Here is a 17,945-nt window from a genome sequence, read left to right as displayed (position 1 = left end):
TGCGAAGGGGCCCCCATAACAGTTCAAGCTTCAAGGCCCCAAAAATGTATGTCCGCCCCAGCATTAGGGTGTGGATGAATCAGTTGGGTTTTTCGACCTTTTGGCAGTTTTGTGAGACCTTTCCCTGATCGCCAATCTTTTAGTCACGGGTTTTCCTTCAAGTCAAAATCAAATTCTCTTACCACCATTGTGCAATATGAACCTCTTTCCACGACATTATTGGGCCAGGTCTCTGGGTTGCTTGATCAACAACAATACCACTGCACTACCAGAATTAAATCCTTTCATCCACAAAGTAAAACGGTGCAAAAATGTTAGTTTAACCTGACCAAAGCCAATATGAGGGTTGAGGTTTTAATTGGTAATATTGTGATTCTAGCAAATGAAGTGATTTGTTTAAAAAATTTATACTGTTTAAGATGTAATAGAACAATGTTTTGGGGTCTTTTTTAAGCAATGGGAGATGGAAGGAAATGCACCATCCACTCTTGACAGCATTTAGAACACAGCAAAGATTCACTGCGGCGGCATGGTGGTACAGTGGGTAGCACTGCTGTCTTGCAGCGCCCGGGGCCCAGGTTCAATTCCCACCTCGGGTGACTGTCTGTGTCGTTTGCAGTTTCTCCCTGTGTCTGCGTGGGTTTCCACCCGGTGCTCCAGTTTCCTCCCACGATCCAAAGATGTGCATGTTAGGTGGATTGGCCATGCTAAAATTGCTCCTTAGTGTCCAAAAGGTAAGCTGGGGTTATGGGGTCAGGGCGGGTGAGTGGACCTTGGTAAAGTGAGTCTTTGATGTGTTCTAAATGCTGGCAAGAGTGGATATGTTCTTTCAGAGGGTCGGTGAAGACTCGATGGGCCGAATGGCCTCCTTCTGCACTGGAGGCATTCTATGATTCTAAGGAGAGAGACAGGAGGAGCTAAGTCCAGTTTGGGACAATTACATCATTTCAAACTTTTTTTCAGAAGTTGAAGCGTAATCTTGCGAAAGCAGGATCCTTTTTTAAAACTTTTCAAGAAAAATATGTTAGTGTTGAAACCCTTAATATGGGTTTGTGTGAGTAAGATGGTTTATGGTGCTGGCAGTATGTAGATTAGTCATTGTAGGAGCAGTCCCTAAAGGTTCGGCTCAGTGATTGAATGAGTGTGGCCATGGAAGTTCTGCTCTGTGGAATATCTGTGCTGAGTCATCGTTTCCATGGTACCCTCCTCCTATTTCCAAGCAAATGCCTGTTTCCTCCTGAGCACAAGATGGCAGCGGCTCAGTAAGTACAGGCCCAAGCCAAGATAAATCAACACAAATCAAGACAACTTCTTCAAGTCTAAACAACTGTTGCACACAACACAAACCTGTTACTTCTGAAATGCCTCAGCGGCAGCTGAGTATTTGGTGAGTTGAGTGCAGGAGTAATGAAGTTCATTGAAGAGATCATTGTGCTGTGTGTCAGTGGTGTTACTTTTGCCTCTGACACAAGGCTGCGGCCTTGAGTTCCACCCCAGAATCTTGAACACAAGGTGTCGGCCGATACTTCAGACGAGGCCTTGTCGACCTTCTCGAGTGGGCGGCTCGATATGAAGGAGAGCAAGTGAACACGTATGTATCCCTCAACCAGCATTTTCAAGGTCAGATTATTTCTTTGTACTCTCATTGATGTCTAGGAGTTCTTGCTAAGTGTAAATTGGCTGCTGCAGCTCCTACATAGAATTTACAGTGCAGAAGGAGGCCATTCGGCCCATCGAATGACAAGAGCACCCTACCCAAGCCCACACCTCACCCTATCCCCACACCTCCACCCTATCCCCGTAACCCCAACTAACCTTTTTTGGACACTAAGGGCAATTTGGCACAGCCAATCCAACTAACCTGCACATGTTTGGACTTGTGGGAGGAAACCGGAGCACCCGGAGGAAAACCACACAGACACGGGGAGAGTGTGCAGACGCAGGCAGTGACCCAGCAGGAAATCGAACCTGGGACCCTGAAGCTGTACATCACAATAGATCTGACATTTCAAAAAATGCTTGTGTGTCTAGAGCTCTCACGTGCAGAGATTGTGGCAGGTGCTGTATAAATATAAAAACGCATGCAGACATATGAATTAGGAACTGGCCTCTCATGCTCCACCATTCAATAAGATCACGACTGATCTAATTCTAATGGCAACTTAATTTTCCTGCCCGACTCCCTTTCACCCCCTTTAATTTTTTCTGCCTGACAGATATTTGAAGATTCTGCCTCAATCACCTTTTGAGAAAGCATTCTGAAAACTCTCAAACCTCTGGGAGAGGAACTATTTCCTCATCTCTGTCCTGAAAGGGCATGTCCTTATTTTAAAAAAAGTCACCCCACTGTTCTCCCTTTCACCAGCCTATTCTCAGCTATGATGTACGTGCAGTTAAAGCACCTACCAACTTCGGCAATATTTGGCATCGTTTTTGGATGAACCCTCTGGATATAGGCATGCCAGCATTTATTGTCCATTCCTAGTTGCCCTTGAGAAAGTGGTGGCGAGTCTCCTGAACCATTGCAGTCCATGAGCTGACGGTATTCATGTACTGCCATTGGGTAGACAGCACAAGGAATTTGGTTCAGTGAAGTAAAGGCAATATATATCCAAGGTAGGATGGTGGGATTTTGAAGGGGAACTTGATGTTCCCAAGGATGTGCTAACGTTATGAAGTTCACAGATTTTAGAGGGCCTGTCAAAGAAACTTTGGTGAGTTGTGGTAATGTATCCCTTAGGTAGTATACACTGTGGTCACGCTGCACTACTGGTGGAGGGAGTAAATGTTTATGGTTGGTGAAGTGTCATTGATCATATATGGGCGGCACAGTAGCACCGTGGATGGCACTGTTGCTTCATAGCACCAGGGTCCCAGGTTCGCTTCCCGGCTTGGGTCACTGTCTGTGCGGAGTCTGCACGTTCTCCCCGTGTCTGCGTGGATTTCCTCCGGTTTCCTCCCACAAGTCCCGGAAAACATGCTGTTAGGTGAATTGAACATTCTGTATTCTCCCTCCGTGTACCCGAACAGGAGCCGGAATGTGGCGACGAGGGGATCTTCACAGTAACTTCATTGCAGTGTTAATGTAAGCCTACTTGTGACAATAATAAAGATTATTCTGATTATATCAGCTCCACGTGACATGAATGTCTTATACACACTATTATTAACACAGTACGTTATCTGTAATCTATTAAACTAAGATTATACTTGCGCTTTGTACAAATTAAACTTGATGTGAGACAGTTTCTAGCGATGTGGGACACTTGTCGCACCACTGCTCTAGGTGATGTCCAAGTCATAACATTTCCCCTAAAATCAAGCATGAAAAGAAAAGCGATGTGTTTCACCCCTGAATCAGGATTGCCCTACCTGGTGATTTATCTTTTGAGGACTTCTTATACAACCCTGCTAGCTGTGGAAAGGATCTGAATAAAGAGATGAAACTATATCTGACCAATGACCCGGGTCCTCAGTGCCGTAGGCAGCAGTGCTAGCCACTGTGCCATGTGCTGACATTTAACAACTGTTTCAACTTGCCTGGCCACTCTCATAATTATGCCCTTGAATCCTTAGGTCCCTCTGCTCCTGTACTCCTCTCAATGTTGTACCATTGAGCCTATATTGTCTCCCCATGTTTCTTCTACTAAACTGCATAACCTCAGATTTCACTGCATTGAAGATCATCTGCCAGGTGTCTGCCCATTTGGCCAACTTATCAATGTCCCTCTAAAGTCGCTCTCCATCATCCTCACAATTCACTATTCTTCCGATCTTCGTATCATGCACAAATTTAGAGATTTTGCCCTCAACACCCACCTCTAAATTGTTTACATCAATCACAAAAGGCAAGGGCCCCAGCGCTGAGCCTTGGGAAACACCATTTTCAACTCATCTGAGAAATGCCCATCTATACCTACCCTGTTTCCTATCTCTTAGCCTATTTCTAATCCTATCTGCCAAGAACTCATCAGTCCCAAACATTTCTAATTTGTGAACAAACCTACCATGTGGCACTGTATCAAATGCTTTCTGAATGTCCAAATATACAACATCCACAGCATGACCCTCATCTACTGCCTGTGTCACCTCGCTAAAGAACTCAAATATATTTGTCAGACAAATATTTGTCAGACAAGCCCTTGACAAAGCCATGTTGACTGTCTAACATTAACTTCTTTTTCTCTAAGTGTATATTTATCTCATCCCATATTATGGCCTCCATCAGTTTTCCCACTATTGATGTCAAGCTGACAGGTTTAGTTTCCTGGGTTATCCTATGCCCCTTTGTTAAACAACAGCATCATATTTGCAATCCTCCAGTCCCCCGGGACTAATCCTGTGTTCAGAGGGACCTGGAAAATGTCCATCAACGACTCCGCAGTTTGTTCCCTTACCTCTTTCCGCAATCCGGGATGCATCCCATCCGGACCTGGCGACTTTTCCACCTGGAGTGCTGCCAGTCTTTTTAGCACCTTTTCTTTGTCTGTCACTACACCGTTTAGTTGCTCAACACCCACATTTTCAACTAGGCCATTGTCACCTTCTTCTGTTTTGGTAAAGACAGAAGCAAAATACTCATTAAGTACCACTGCCATACCCTCTGCTTCAGTGAGGAGTTGATTGAAATGTGATGCCCAGAGGAGCTGCTTTTAATGCCTCTAGGCTAGGCTAGTTGACTGAGGAGAGAATATTGTGGTTGGACTGCCTTCTTTGCCAATGGATTTAGAGGATCCTGCAAGGGCATTGCTGATGGTATTAATCCAGTGTTGTGGGTTGCTTGCTGTAGGTCGGCTCTGGGGCATATAGGAACATAGCGATGACTGTCTCCCGTTCACCCATGTCCTTAACATTGGGTTTGAGATCCTGGTCCCTGAATGCTCTTCCTCAGGCAGATGACTTCTAAAGTAACCTATGACCTACAAAGCACCTTAAATTGTCCTTTTAAAAGCTCCTTTTGGGATCGGAAGGCACGGACATGGTGAAAGGCATTGGTTATTGTTCACCCCTGGGCATTATGACATTGTGCCGATTAGAGTTGTTCCCTGTGAGCTGTTAGATTAGGCAGTTTCCTTTTCCAAAAGACATCAGTGGTTCAAGCCATAGAACTCCTAAAGTGCAAAAAGAGGCCATTCAGCCCATCGGGTCTGCACCGACCCTCTGAAAGAGCACCCTACCAAGGCTCCATAACCCCGCCTAACCTGGGCACTTGAGGGGCAATTTAGCGTCGCCCATCCACCTAACCTGCGCATCTTTTGTCTGTGTGAGAAAACCGGAGCACCCGGAGGAACCTCACGCAGTCACGGAGAGAACGTACAAACTCCAGACAGACACCCAAGGCCGAAATTGAACCCGGGTCCCTGGCGCTGTGAGGCAACAGTGCTAGCCACTGTGCCACCTTGTCGCAATGCAATGGCTTATATTTTTTAAACTAATTATAGCCTTCCATCAAGCTTCTGTGGTTACTCGCATATCAGCTATTTTTGTGATGGAGGCCAATGTTAAATAATTTTACAAAGTCTGAAAATGGTGCTATCTGGTTGGTCTTTTCAATCTCTATCTGGAAAATGCACTAGACAGTGAAGAATATAGTGCTGCCGTGGTTTGGTTGCGCAGCAGTAGCTACATTGTATTGCAAGCACGGGATTGCATAGAGTATTTAAAAATGAATGAGTGTCCCAGTTTTGTATCCAGAAAATACTTTTTAACCGGATCAAGAACATTTGTCTGGAGCAGGCGAATGTTACGCCATTGTTTTCGTTGCATAAGGGTGCATGGTCTTTGAGCTGTGGCTTCGTCTTTGTCCTTTGTAAGTAAACTGCTAAATGCTATGTAACAGATAATTGGCACGTGTGACCTCGTTACAGCTCTGACTTTCACATTCTTGAAAGGACAAGGAGTCTGGGCCAGAATTCCCGGCCAATTTGTCATGATAGATCATCTGCTCCTTCCACAGATTGACAAACATGTCCGCAGCAAAGACTCCATTTTCTTCTGTGATGGGGTCCGAAGAATCGACTTCATCCTCTCCTATGTGGACGATCCCAAAGATGGAGATAAGAAAATGGTAAGAACCATGCTTTTCATATTGGCATCCGTTCTGCAGGTAATTAGTGATTGAGAAATTGTGACCTAAAAACCTAGGAGAGTGGAAGACTACAGTTTATCTCGGCTGAAACCCTTTGGAAGTTGATTGTTCAAAGCTTTCGCATTCCATTGGTTCATTTTCTTTTTCCCATCTGCCTCTTCTGTCTCTATATTAGGGTAGCACGGTAGCATTGTGCACAATTGCTTCACAGCTCCAGGGTCCCAGGTTCGATTCCAGCTTGGGTCACTGTCTGTGCGGAGTCTGCACGTTCTCCCCGTGTGTGCGTGGGTTTCCTCCGGGTGCTCCAGTTTCCTCCCACAGTCCAAAGATGTGCAGGTTAGGTGGATTGGCCATGATAAATTGCCCTTAGTGTCCAAAATTGCCCTTAGTGTTGGGTGGGGTTACTGGGTTATACAAAGAACAAAGAAATGTACAGCACAGGAACAGGCCCTTCGGCCCTCCAAGCCCGTGCCGACCATACTGCCTGACTAAACTACAATCTTCTACACTTCCTGGGTCCGTATCCTTCTATTCCCATCCTATTCATATATTTGTCAAGATGCCCCTTAAATGTCCCTATCGTCCCTGCTTCCACTACCTCCTCCGGTAGTGAATTCCAGGCACCCACTACCCTCTGCGTAAAAAACTTGCCTCGTACATCTACTCTAAACCTTGCCCCTCTCACCTTAAACCTATGCCCCCTAGTAATTGACCCCTCTACCCTGGGGAAAAGCCTCTGACTATCCACTCTGTCTATGCCCCTCATAATTTTGTATACCTCTATCAGGTCGCCCCTCAACCTCCTTCGTTCCAGTGAGAACAAACCGAGTTTATTCAATCGCTCCTCATAGCTTATGCCCTCCATACCAGGCAACATTCTGGTAAATCTCTTCTGCACCCTCTCTAAAGCCTCCACATCCTTCTGGTAGTGTGGCGACCAGAATTGAACACTATACTCCAAGTGTGGCCTAACTAAGGTTCTATACAGCTGCAACATGACTTGCCAATTCTTATACTCAATGCCCCGGCCAATGAAGGCAAGCATGCCGTATGCCTTCTTGACTACCTTCTCCACCTGTGTTGCCCCTTTCAATGACCTGTGGACCTGTACTCCTAGATCTCTTTGACTTTCAATACTCTTGAGGGTTCTACCATTCACTGTATATTCCCTACCTGCATTAGCCCTTCCAAAATGCATTACCTCACATTTGTCCGGATAAAACTCCATCTGCCATCTCTCCGCCCAAGTCTCCAGACAATCTAAATCCTGCTGTATCCTCCGACAGTCCTCATCGCTATCCGCAATTCCACTAACCTTTGTGTCGTCTGCAAACTTACTAATCAGACCAGTTACATTTTCCTCCAAATCATTTATATATACTACAAAGAGCAAAGGTCCCAGCACTGATCCCTGTGGAACACCACTGGTCACAGCCCTCCAATTAGAAAAGCATCCCTCCATTGCTACCCTCTGCCTTCTATGGCCTAGCCAGTTCTGTATCCACCTTGCCAGTTCACCCCTGATCCCGTGTGACTTCACCTTTTGTACTAGTCTACCATGAGGGACCTTGTCAAAGGCCTTACTGAAGTCCATATAGACAACATCTACTGCCCTACCTGCATCAATCATCTTAGTGACCTCCTCGAAAAACTCTATCAAGTTAGTGAGACACGACCTCCCCTTCACAAAACCGTGCTGCCTCTCACCAATACGTCCATTTGCTTCCAAATGGGAGTAGATCCTGTCTCGAAGAATTCTCTCCAGTAATTTCCCTACCACTGAAGTAAGGCTCACCGGCCTGTAGTTCCCGGGATTATCCTTGCTACCCTTCTTAAACAGAGGAACAACATTGGCTATTCTCCAGTCCTCCGGGACATCCCCTGAAGACAGCGAGGGGTTACTGGGTTATGGGGATAGGGTGGAGGTGTTGACCTTGGGTACAGTGCAGAAAGAGGACATTCAGCCCATCGAGTCTGCACCGGCTCTTGGAAAGAGCACCCTACCCAAGGTTAACACCTCCACCCTATCCCCATAACCCAGTAACCCCTCCCAACACTCAGGGCAATTTTGGGCACTAAGGGCAATTTATCATGGCCAATCCACCTAACCTGCACATCTTTGGACTGTGGGAGGAAACCGGAGCACCCGGAGGAAACCCACGCACACACGGGGAGAACGTGCAGACTCCGCACAGACAGTGACCCAAGCTGGGAATCGAACCTGGGACCCTGGAGCTGTGAAGCAACTGTGCTAACCACTGTGCTACCGTACCCCTCTCACAATGTGTAGTATACATAGAGTGATACTTGAATATTAAGAATTAGTTTGAACTATAATTTATTTCTCTGCTTCAGGAACAGTGCAGCTTCTTTCTGCATGGCTACAAATACGATCGGTAACTGTACAAAAGCCCGACCTGGAGTTGCACCCACAGATCAATACATTTTTGATGGTATGAACTGAAATGGTGCATGGAACAGAAAACATAAGTGTGTTATGCCCGCTAATGGACATGTAGGGTGGGTGGGTGTACCATGGAGGGGGTGCGGTTGGTGAGGAGGATCCAATAGCCATTCGACATATTTGGGTTACCAGGGTAACAGGCTGATGGTGCACTGTGATTTTGGTTTCTGTATTGTCCTTTTATATAAATATCAGGGCACTACCAAGACCAAAATCAGACCCAGTTTTTCTCCTTTTTTTAAAAAGAAAATGTGTGCGGAGGTTTTGTGAGAGTGCCTTTTGAGCCTCTCAATGCCCAGCATTCTGTCTGTGGTACAGAGAGTTGGGCAGATATCTCGCCCTTCCCCCTCTGTGCCACGCTGATTGAGGTCTGCAATATCCAAGTTGCTTTTCTCAGATGAGACATTCGAGGCCCTATCCACAACATTCAGAAAAGGAACATTAGAGTGTTCTTGCTTTCCTGCTCAATATTTAACCCTCACCCAACGTCACCCAAACAGATTGGTCATCCATTTCACTGCTGTCAGTGGGATCTTGCTGTGTACAAATGGCTGCTGAGTTTCTTTTGTTTTTTTTCCGTGGGATGTGAGCATCGCAGTCCAGGCCCAGCGTTTGTTGCCCAACCCTAATTGCCCTTGGACTGAGTGGCTTGCAGGACCATTTTAGAGGGCAGATAAGAGATTGCTTTTGGTGTGGAGTGGTAGGTAGGCCAGACCAGGAAAGGACGGCAGAGTTTCTTCCCCAAAGTGCACCAGTGAACCAGATAGGTTCCATTTCGCTATTGCTGAGACGAGCTTTCAATTCCAGGTTTTATTTATTGAATTTAAGCTGCACCAGCTACCGTGTTTGGGATTAAAACCCCAGAGCGTTAGCCTTTGCCTTGGATTACTAGCTCAGTGGCATTACCACAATGTCACCGTCTGCCCCATATGAAGAATGAATGAATGAAGTCGCAAGTAGGCTTCAAATGAAGTTACTGTGAAAAGCCCCTAGTCGCCACATTCCGGCGCCTGTTCGGGGAGGCTGGCACGGGAATTGAACCGCGCTGCTGGCCTGCCTTGGTCTGCTTTCAAAGCCAGCGATTTAGCCCTGGACCATAAATTGCTATGCTCTGATGTTGTGAAAGGCCCTGTATGAATGCAAGACATTTATTTTTCATGGTTGTTGGAGAAAGCTTAATAGCAAAAGTGACGGTAAGTAAGCTAATACACTTTGGTGAGGATCCCATCGATGGCCACTGTCTTCAGTACGTTTCCACAGACACTCTGTGAAAGTCTAACCTCTCTGCAGCAGTAAATCACTATTACCTGGTTGTGTTGGAATAAGTGTTAACACAGGGCAGCATTCATATCAACCATGCCCTTCCATTAATGGTGCAGTGACTAAGCTTGGTGATGTCACTGGAACGACTGGCTGGAATTTACTGGCCCCTCCCACTGGCGGGAGTGAATGGCCCACAACCAGGAAATCCTGGTCTCCGTAACTGTGGAATATAAAAATGTTTCAGGTTGTTAAAAATGTGCTCCTATTACACTTAAAGGCTTCTTATTTTGTCTACTTAAAATTAAACAGAGCTGTTTCAAGCCCCCGGCATAATGTTTATTATTGTTTGATGGCTTCTGCAGTCAGATTAAAACAAAAAGCAATTTTCCCTTTCAAGATATTTTTCCCCCACCGAATGTTGCCAAGTCTGGGAGTCTCTTCTGCAGCTGCAGGAGTAAGTCCGGGGCCTGCATACCCGAGCAGAATTAAAACCTCTCGTGGCGTGTCATTTGGCCCCTGAGGCCTAATTATTCAAGCCGTGCCATTAGACTGCACTCTTAAAGTGTGTTTTTACCTAGTTAGACTGCAGCCGTCTGCTTGCCCTGAGGCTCTGACTTTGAGCCAATTTAAAATTGAATTACCATGGACAGCATACGCCAGTCTAAACGAAGCACCGTCCTGTGGAAGAGGGTATTGCAACTTTGATACTGCACATTTATCAGTGTTTCTGAAAAAGATATTGCAGAATATACGCCTCACGTTCCTCAATTCTATTTCTGCCGATACAGGCATCCGTTGAGTTTAAATATTATTATAATAATGTGTTTGTGTGTAAGGCACCATTAATCATCTACTTTGAGAGGAGTGATTAGAAATTTTGACTGGGACCTGCAAAAATTGCAACTCATTAATGTTTATCTACATAGATGATCAGTTATTCTGGAAAGAAATACGTGTTCACCATCAAATAAGACAGTTGTAGTTTGCTTTATGGGCAACACCATTCATGAATCGACCAAATAACTTGTGTTAAATGTCTGGTTGGCGAAGTTAAAATGACAGTTGTCAGACACTTGCAGTGGAGGGGAGGGGGTGGGGTGGGTGGGGGTTGATAGGGCATCTCAGTACATCTCGGGTTACAAATGTTGATGGTTGGTATCTGTGCGTCTGCCAGCTTCATTACAAAATGCCAATTGAAAATTTAATTTTCATTCTCACGTTAGTGGTAGGGAAATTATTGGAGAAAGTTCTGAAGGAGATAATCTATCTCCACTTGGAGAGGCAAGGTTTGATCAGGGATAGTCAGCATGGCTTTGTCTGGGGGAGGGCATGCCTAACAAATATGATTGAATTTTTTGAGGAGCTGACCAGGTGTGTAGATGAGGAGAATGCAGTTGATGTAATTTAAATGGATTTCAGCAAAGTCTATGTCAAGGTCCCACATGGGAAACTTATAAAGAAGGCAAATGCACATGGGGTACAGGGTAACTTAATAAGGTGGATTCATAATTAGTTTCCTTGTAGGAGACAGAGGGGTGATGACAGAAGGCTGCTGGAAGCCAGTGACCAGTAGTGTACCACAGAGAACTGTCCCCTATTATTCTTCATTTATATAAACCAACATGGGTGACTATGTGGGGGTAGGATCAGTAAGTTTGCAGATGCCAGTTTGCAGATGGCACAAAGATTGGCCGGGTGGTTAACAGTGAGGTTGAGTGTCTTGGGTTACAGGAAGATATAGACGGGATGGTCCAATGGGCAAAAAAGTGGCTGATGGAATTTAACCCTGAAAAGTGTGAGGCGATACACATTGGAAGGAGCAATTTGAAAAGGAGGTATCTCATGAACGGCATGACTCTGGGTGCCATGATAATCAGGTAAACATCATGTGCAAAAACATACATACACACTGATTGACAGATCAACGGACCAATCAATACACACACAACACCACAGCCAATCACAGGCAAGAGCATACACACTATAAAACGGGGAACACGACACTTCCCGGGCATTCTAGCAGGAGACCGCTCAGGGCACAGAGCTCACAGCAAGCGACTCAGACATTCACCATGTGCTGAGTGCTTCTCCAAGATAGTGTTAGGGATAGGTCCACAGTTCAAGGGTAATGAACGAACCACAGTGGCCTGTTTACCATTGTTAATATTGTTAGTAATAAAACTGAGTTGTACCATCCGCAACCGTGTTGGTTCGTCTATGTAGCAGAGCACCCAACACGACACTGGGCAGTTCCGAAGAACAAAGGGACCTTGGCGTGTTTGTCCATAGAGCTCTGAAGGCGGGGGGGCAGGTTAATAGGGTGGTGAAAATGGCAAATGAGACCCTTGCTTTTATCAATTGAGACTTAGATTACAAAAGCAGGGAGGTCATGTTGAAGTTGGAGAGAACTTTGATGAGGCCACAGCTGGAGTACTGTGAGCAATTCTGATTGTCGCATTTTGGGAGGTGGGGGGGGGGGGGGGGGGGGGGGGGGGGGGGGGGGGGGGGGGTGTGGGGGGGGGGGGTGAGCACAGGAAGAAACGTGGCTTCAGTTGGACCTACCGACGCTGGTAAAGGTTCAGAGGCAGCCGCAGGGGCTGCTGGGTGCCAAGACAGGCTGTTTGGAAAGGCTTGACGCGGTGCTGTGGGTCTTTGCTCCAGCTGTAATAAAAACCGAAATGCCCTCAAGCTCGTGCATGCACAGACAGACAGACACACACACACCACACACAAGTTGTGTGTTACAGAATACCGAGAGGCCTAGATACAGTGGATGTGGAGAGGATGTTTCCACTAAGAGGAGAAACTAGAACCTGAGGGCACAGCCTCAGACTGAAGGGATGACCCTTTAAAATTGAGATGAGGAGAAATGTCTTCTTCCAGAGGGTGGTGAATCTGTGGAACTCTTTGCCGCAGACGGTTGAGGAGGTCAAATCGCTGGGTGTCTTTTTAAAAAATATATATATTTATTAAAGTTTTTAACACAATTTTTCTCCCTTACAAACAGTAACCCCCCCCGTAACAAAAAAACCCGAGAAATCGCGCAGAGCAAGATATATACATGGCAAAATGATATATTTACATAGCTTTGTACACTGGCCCTCACCCGTATGTGCCAGTTTCCCCAACACTTCATGTTATCTCTTGCTCATCCACCCTCCCAGGCAGTCCCCCTTTTCCCCCCCCCCCCCCACCCCCCCCCCCCCCACCCCCCCCCTCCCAGGACGTCCCCTCCACCCCCCCCATCCCCCCAAATTTGCTGCTGCTGCTGACCGACCTTCCTCTAACGCTCCGCGAGATAGTCTAGGAACGGTTGCCACCGCCTGTAGAACCCCTGCGCAGACCCTCTCAAGGCGAACTTAATCCTCTCCCTACTTTATGAACCCAGCCATATCATTTATCCAGGCCTCCAGGCTGGGGGGCTTCGCTTCCTTCCACATTAGTAAGATCCTTTGCCGGGCTACTAGGGACGCAAAGGCCAGAATGCCGGCCTCTTTCGCCCCCTGCACTCCCGGTTCGCCCACGACTCCAAATATTGCTAGCCCCCAGCTTGGCTTGACCCGGACTTTCACCACCTAAGATATTGCTCCCGCCATTCCTCTCCAGAACCCCTCCAGTGCCGGGCATGACCAAAACATATGGACATGGTTCGCCGGGCTCCCTGAGCACCTTCCACATCTGTCCTCTACCCCAAAGAACCTACTCAACCTCGCCCCCATCAAGTGCGCTCTGTGGACCACCTTAAATTGTATCAGGCTGAGCCTGGCACACGAAGAGGAGGAATTAACCCTACCTAGGGCATCAGCCCACAGACCTTCCTCGATCGCCTCCCCCAGCTCCTCCTCCCATTTACCCTTCAACTCTTCTACCAGCGCTTCCCCCTCTTCTTTCAACTCCTGGTGTATTTCCGACACCTTGCCCTCCCCGACCCATACACCCGAGATCACCCTATCTTGAACTTCTTGTGCCGAGAGCAATGGGAATTCCCTCACCTGTCGCCTCATGAAAGCCCTCACCTGCATATATCTAAAGGCATTTCCCGGGGGTAACTCGAACTTCTCCTCCAGTGCCCCTAGGCTCGCAAACGTCCCGTCGATGAACAGGTTCCCCATTCTTCCAATCCCCGCCCGATGCCAGCTCTGGAACCCCCCGTCCATCTTCCCCGGGACAAACCGGTGGTTACCCCTGATCGGGGACCACACCGATGCTCCCATTGCACCCCGGTGCCATCTCCACTGGCCCCAGATCCTTAGCGTTGCCGCCACCACCGGGCTCGTGGTATACTTTGTCGGCGAGAGCGGCAGCGGTGCCATCACCAACGCCCCCAGGCTCGTTCCTTTACAGGACGCCATCTCCATCCTCTTCCATGCCGCCCCCTCTCCCTCCATAACCCACTTGCGGATCATCGCCACATTTGCTGCCCAGTAGTAGCTCCCCAGGTTTGGCAGCGCCAACCCTCCTCGGTCCCTACTGCGTTCCAGGAACCCTTTCCTTACTCTCGGGGTCTTATTCGCCCACACAAACCCCATAATACCCCTGCCTACTCTCTTAAAAAGGCCTTAGTGATCATGATGGGAAGGCACTGAAACACAAACAGAAACCTCGGAAGGACCACCATTTTGACCGACTGCACTCTACCCGCCAGCGAGAGCGGTAACATGTCCCATCTTTTGAAATCCTCCTCCATTTGCTCCACCAACCTCGTCAGATTCAGTTTATGTAATGTCCCCCAACTCCTGGCTATCTGGATCCCCAGATACCGAACGCTCCCCTCCGCCCTCCTCAGCGGTAGGTCCCCTATCCCTCTTTCTTGGTCCCCTGCCTGTAATACAAAGAGCTCACTCTTCCATTCATTGATCTTATAGCCCGAAAACTCCCCAAACTCCCTTAGAGTCTGCATGACCTCCACCATCCCTTCCATTGGATCCGCCACGTACAGCAACAGGTCATCCGCATATAGCGACACCCGATGCTCTTCTCCCCCTTGGACCACCCCCCTCCATTTATTAGACTCCCCCAATGACATGGCCAATGGTTCGATCGCCAATGCGAACAACAGGGGGGACAGGGGGCACCCCTGCCTCGTCCCTCGGTACAGTCGAAAGTACTCCGACCTCCGCCGGTTCGTCACTACACTCGCCATCGGGGCTCTGTAAAGGAGCTTAACCCAATTGATAAACCCTACCCCGAACCCAAACCTATGCAGCACCTCCCAGAGGTACTCCCACTCTACTCGGTCAAAGGCCTTCTCCGCGTCCATAGCTGCCACTATCTCCGCCTCTCCCTCCTCCGATGGCATCATTATCACGTTTAAGAGCCGCCGCACATTGGTGTTTAGTTGCCTGCCCTTTACAAATCCCGTCTGGCCTCGTGGATTACCCCCGGGACACAGTCCTCGATCCTCGTGGCCAGCACTTTTGCCAGCAACTTTGCATCCACATTGAGGAGCGAGATCGGCCTGTACGATCCACATTGCAGTGGGTCCTTGTCCCGCTTTAGGATCAAAGAAATTGTCGCTTCCAACATTGTCGGGGGCAGGGTCCCCTCCTCTCTTGCCTCATTAAAGGTCCTCGCCAGTAGCGGGGCCAACATGTCTGCGTACTTCCTGTAGAACTCCACCGGGAATCCGTCCGGTCCCGGGGCCTTCCCCGCCTGCATGCTCCCCAAACCCTTACTCAGCTCCTCCAACCCAATTGGTGCCCCCAAACCAGCCCTTGCTCTTGCTCCTCCACCCTCGGGAATCTCAGCTGATCTAGGAATCGTCTCATCCCCTCTTCCCCCGCTGGGGGCTGGGATCTTTACAGCTCTCCATAAAAGGCCTTGAATACCTCGTTTATTTTCGTCGCACTCCGAACCGTGGCTCCCCTTCCATCTTTGACTCCCCCTATTTCCCTCGCTGCCATCCTCTTACAGAGCTGGTGTGCCAGCATCTGACAAGCCTTTTCCCCATACTCGCAGGTCACCCCCTGCGCTTTCCTCCACTGTGCCTCCGCCTTCCCTGTGGTCAACAGGTCAAACTCCGTCTGGAGCCATCGTCTTTCCCCAAGTAATCTTTCCTCCGGGGCCTCTGCGTATCTCCTGTCCACTCTCAAAATCTCCCCCACTGACCTCTCCCTTTCCATACCTTCTGTCTTCTCCCTATGAGCCCTAATGGAAATGAGCTCTCCCCTGATCACCGCCTTCAACGCCTCCCATACCACCCCCACCCACACCTCCCCGTTGTCGTTGGCCTCCAAGTACCTTTCGATACACCCCCACACCTTCCCACACACCACCTCGTCCGCCAGCAGTCCCACATCCAGCCGCCACAACGGGCGTTGGTCCCTCTCCTCTCCCAGCTCCAGTTCCACCCAGTGCGGGGCATGGTCCGAAACGGCTATCGCCGAATACTCCGTCCCCTCCACCCTCGGGATGAGCGCCCTACCCAGAACAAAGAAATCTATCCGGGAGTAGGCTTTGTGTACATGGGAGAAGAAAGAAAATTCCCTGGCCTGCGGCCTTGCAAACCGCCATGGGTCCACTCCCCCCATCTGATCCATAAACCCCCTAAGTACCTTGGCCGCCGCCGGCCTCTTTCCACTCCTTGATTTGGAGCGGTCCAGTGCTGGATCCAACACTGTATTGAAGTCCCCTCCCATTATCAGGCCTCCTATCTCCAGGTCCGGAATGCGCCCCAACATGCGCTTCATGAATCCTGCATCATCCCAGTTCGGGGCGTATACGTTTACCAACACCACCCACGTCCCTTGCAGCCAACCGCTCACCATTACATATCGCCCTCCATTGTCCGCTACAGTAGTCTTGGCCTCAAATGACACCCACTTTCCCACCAATATTGCCACCCCTCTATTCTTCGCGTCCAGTCCCGAGTGGAATACCTGTCCTACCCATCCCTTTCTTAGCCTGACCTGGTCCGCCACCTTCAGATGTGTCTCTTGGAGCATGGCCACGTCCGCCTTCAGTCCCTTTAAGTGCGCGAACACTCGGGCCCTCTTCACCGGCCCATTCAGGCCCCTCACATTCAACGTTATCAGCCGGATTGGAGGGGCTCTCACCCCCCACGCCCCGCCGACTAGCCATCTCCTTTTCTGGGCCAATCCCGTGTCCACGCCTCCCTCACCCTCCAGTCCCCCAGAGGGGGGACCCCCGTCCCGACCACCTCTTCTGTGTCCCATTCCCTTTCGGCCAGTGCAGCAGCAACCCTTTTTCCCCCCTCCCCTCCCCCCGCTAGACCCCTGTCTAGCCTTTTTGCTCCCTCCATGTCACTCCCGTAAGTCAGCTGACGCCTGCTGACCCCGGCTTCCCCCGCCATCCCATTGACCTCCCCGCGTGGGAGTCTCCCAATCCATATGCATTCCTTCGTTCCCCTTCCCGCCTTTCCAAAGCCCGCTCCGCCCCCTCTGGCGCAGCTCCTGTCGCGGCCTTGTCTCTCTCCCCCAGCCCATGTAACATTTCCTGCGCGTGATTGACCCCCTATATACAACAACCATCACACATCAAACCCCAAAACATCCCCCCCACCCTCACAAACCCTCAGTTAGAGTCCAACTTTTCGGCTTGTACAAAGGTCCACGCCTCTTCAGGCGTTTCGAAGTAATAGTGTTGGCCCTTGTATGTGACCCACAGTCGCGCTGGCTGCAGCATTCCGAATTTCACTTCTTTCCGGTACAACGCCGCTTCGGCCGGTTGAAACCCGCTCTCCGCTTTGCAACCTCCGTGCTCCAGTCCGGGTATATTCAGATCTCTGCATTGTCCCACTTACTGCTCCGCTCCTCCTTGGCCCATCTCAGGACCCACTCTCTGTCCGTGAACCGGTGGAACCTCACCACCATCGCCCTTGGCGGCTCATTTGCCTGGGGCTTCTTCACCAGTACCCGATGTGCCCCGTCCAACTCCAGCGGCCTCGAAGGGGCCTTCATGCCCATCATCGCCTCGAGCATCGTGCTCGCGTATGCCCGGCATCAGCCCCCTCCACTCCCTCAGGGAGACCCAGGATTCGCAGATTCTTTCTCCTCGACCTGTTCTCCAGGTCTTCGAGTCTTCCCGCCCACCTCTTATGTAGCACCTCGTTCTGCTCCAATCTCACCACCAGGCCCACGAGCTCGTCCTCGTTCTGACTGACTCTTTTCT

At 49.2% G+C, this 17,945-nt stretch overlaps 1 protein-coding gene across 10 annotated transcripts in view; it reads left to right on the top strand.

Annotated features, from left to right (window-relative positions):
- The window catches only part of ano5a (anoctamin 5a), a 240,772-nt gene that overhangs the window by 127,448 nt on the left and 95,379 nt on the right, over positions 1-17,945 (top strand). For 8 of the 10 annotated variants that reach the window (XM_072466684.1, XM_072466682.1, XM_072466680.1 and 5 more), the window contains one exon: positions 5,957-6,067. In XM_072466684.1, coding sequence (XP_072322785.1) covers positions 5,957-6,067 — 111 coding nt within the window. Of the gene's footprint in view, positions 1-1,340; positions 1,621-5,956; positions 6,068-17,945 lie in introns of those variants that run through there. The other 2 variants (XM_072466686.1, XM_072466688.1) reach the window with 2 other exon arrangements.

This window comes from Scyliorhinus torazame, chromosome 10 (assembly GCF_047496885.1).
Source record: "Scyliorhinus torazame isolate Kashiwa2021f chromosome 10, sScyTor2.1, whole genome shotgun sequence".
Lineage (NCBI taxonomy): Eukaryota > Metazoa > Chordata > Chondrichthyes > Carcharhiniformes > Scyliorhinidae > Scyliorhinus > Scyliorhinus torazame.
This window is presented reverse-complemented; position numbering and strand designations above follow the sequence as displayed.